The sequence below is a fragment of the Mandrillus leucophaeus genome, unplaced genomic scaffold, assembly GCF_000951045.1.
Source record: "Mandrillus leucophaeus isolate KB7577 unplaced genomic scaffold, Mleu.le_1.0 Scaffold7, whole genome shotgun sequence".
NCBI lineage: Eukaryota > Metazoa > Chordata > Mammalia > Primates > Cercopithecidae > Mandrillus > Mandrillus leucophaeus.
Genome location: NW_012107585.1, coordinates 9,078,182 through 9,081,119, shown reverse-complemented (window position 1 = coordinate 9,081,119; position 2,938 = coordinate 9,078,182). Strand labels below are relative to the sequence as shown.

General features: G+C 42.9%; 1 protein-coding gene across 2 annotated transcripts in view; it reads left to right on the top strand.

Annotated features, from left to right (window-relative positions):
- Window positions 1–2,938, top strand: part of MPHOSPH9 (M-phase phosphoprotein 9) — an 87,112-nt gene that overhangs the window by 32,849 nt on the left and 51,325 nt on the right. For both annotated transcript variants that reach the window (XM_011964532.1, XM_011964533.1), the window contains exon 8: window positions 1,143–1,249. In XM_011964532.1, coding sequence (XP_011819922.1) covers window positions 1,143–1,249 — 107 coding nt within the window. The remainder of the gene's footprint in view (window positions 1–1,142; window positions 1,250–2,938) is intronic.

The window sequence follows — 2,938 nt, the reverse complement described above, 5'->3', positions numbered from 1 at the left end:
AAAAAAAAAAAAAAAAGAAAAAGAAAAAGAAAAAACAAACCAAAAATTAGCTGGTTGTGGTGGCGCAGCACACCTGTAATTCCAGCTGCTCAGGAGGCTGAGGCAGGAGAATCGCTTGAACTCGGGAGGCGGAGGTTGCAATAAGCCGAGATCACTCCATTCCATCTTGGGCAACAGATCGAGACTCTGTCTCGAAAAAAGAGACCACAGTAGACTGAGATGGCACTCCAACCTGGGTGACAGAGTGAGACCCTTTCTCAAATAAAAAATAAAAAAATATATTTTATTATTTTAATTTTTTTTTTGAGACAGGGTCTCACTCTGTCACTCAGGCTGGAGTACAGTGGCACTTTCTCAGCTCATTACAACCTCTGTCTCCTGGGTTCAAGCGATTATCATGCCTCAGCCTCCCAAGTAGCTGGGATTACAGTGTGTGCCACCACACCTGGCTGATTTTTGGATTTTTAGTAGAGACGGGGTTTCACCATGTTGGCCAGGCTGGTCTCAAACTCCTGACGTTAGGTAATCCTCCTGCCTCAGCTTCCCAAAGTGCTGGGATTACAGGTGTGAGCTACTGCACCTGGCCAAAAATATATATTTTAAATTGTACCAGCTCATCTTGACTTTTTTTTTTTTTTTTTTGAGACGGTGTCTGGCTCTGTCGCCCAGGCTGGAGTGCAGTGGCCGGATCTCAGCTCACTGCAAGCTCCGCCTCCTGGGGTTTACGCCGTTCTCCTGCCTCAGCCTCCCGAGTAGCTGGGACTATAAGCGCCCGCCACCTCGCCCGGCTAGTTTTTTGTATTTTTTAATAGAGATGGGGTTTCACTGTGTTAGCCAGGATGGTCTCGATCTCCTGACCTAGTGATTCGCCCATCTCGGCCTCCCAAAGTGCTGGGATTACAGGCTTAAGCCACCGTGCCTGACCTTGACTTTTTATATTTCAGTTTTAAACATTCGCATCCAGTTAGGACTCTTACATAATATAGAATTTAGATAACTTTTTTTTCCATCAAAATTCAAATTACTTTAACTCAAAATTAGTTTCTTCCCATATTTAATTTCCTTTAGATAGAAATGTTATTCTAGAAAGCATTTTTGTTTTTTCCTCACTCTTTTCTATTCTGTGTATTTGTGCACATCAGGATTGACTTACTGGAAACTAGAGGAAAAGGATACACACCACTCTTTGCCTGAAACTTTAGAGAAGACGTTCGTATCATTGTCTTCCACAGATGTGTCACCAAACCAGGTAATTTAAAAACCTGTGGGCTGGGCGCTGTGGCTCACGCCTTAATCCCAGCGCTTTGGGAGGCTGAGGTGGGCGGATCATCTGAGGTCAGGAGTTCAAGACCAGCCTGGCTAACATGGTGAAACCTTGTTTGTACTAAAAATACAAAAAAATTAGCCAGATGTGGTGGCGCGCGCCTGTTAATCCCAGCTACTTGGGAGGCTGAGGCAGGAGAATCACTTGAACCTGGGAGGCGGAGGTTGTAGTGAACTGAGATTGTGCCATTGCACTCCAGCTTGGACAACAAGAGTAAAACTTCATCTCAAAGAAAGAAAAAATTGTGTGTGTTTGTGTTTTATAATTGTTGCCAAGTACTCAAGTATAAATTTTATTTTTCAACTTCTAAAATACTGGAAAAAGTATGGGCTTTAGAATCATACTCACTTGTTTTCAAATTCAGTCTGTCATTTTTTCCTTATGTAATCTTAGCAATGCTTCTTAAAAGTGGAATTGAAGGCTTGGTGCCATGACTGAAACCTGTAATCCCAGCACTTTGGTAAGCCAAGGCGGGTGGATCAGCTGAGGTTGGGAGTTCAAGACCAGCCTGGTCAACATGGTGAAACCTCATCTCTACTAAAAATACAAAAATTAGCTGGACATGGTGGCATGTACTTGTAATCCCAGCTACTCAGGTGGCTGAGGCAGGAGAATCACTTGAACCCAGAAGGTGGAGATTGCAGTGAGCCAAGGTGGTGCCACTGCACTCTAGCCTGGGTGACAGAGCGAGACTCTGTCTCAGCAAAAACAACAACAGAAAAAAGTGGAATTAAAAATTTCATATGTACATATTTCACCTTTGTAGTTTTTCTTTTTTTTTTCTTTGAGATGGAGTCTTGCTCTGTCGCCCAGGCTGGAGTGTAGTGGTGTGATCTCTGCTCACTGCAACCTCCGCCTCCCGGGTTCAAGCGATTCTCCCGCCTCAACCTCCTGAGTAGCTGGGATTACAGGCACCTGTCATTATGCCCAGCTGAGTTTTGTATTTGTGTAGAGACGGGGTTTCACCATGTTGGCCAGGCTGCTCTCAAAACTCCTGACCTCAGGTGATCTGCCCACCTTGGCCTCCCAAAGTGCTGGGATTACAGGCGTGAGCTACTGCACCCGGCCTCCTGTATTTTGATCAGGTAATGAAGGAGTAGCTGGGGAAAAGGAGAGATACTATTAAACTAACCAAGAGACATAAAAATGTATGACATGTACAGACAGACAGATGGGGCAATGTACTTGTACGCATCAGAGTCTCAGTGACAGAAACTAACTGTCTGAAAGGACAGTTCTATACTGCATGAAAGGAACAAAAAGACACAGGTCAACACAGAGAAATGAAGTATGAGGGAGGTAAGATTGTAGGGGGCAAGGCAGGCTTAGTAGGCTTTGCAGTTGCAGGGTTCATTCACAGTGTTAACTTGATCTTGAACATCAGTAAGTGGATCCTGCATTTTGCTGACTGTACAGTATTGTCAACTTCAACATTTCCCATTTCATGTTCTACCAAGAAACATTTATAAATTAGACTGATACAATGCTTTTTTTTTTTTTTTTTTTTACCACTTTAGAATTTATATTTTGTTCTTATGGAAAGAGTCTTTAGACTTAAACATAGATTTTATTATGTATCAGTAACTTTTTTTTTTTTTTTTAAATAGAGATGGG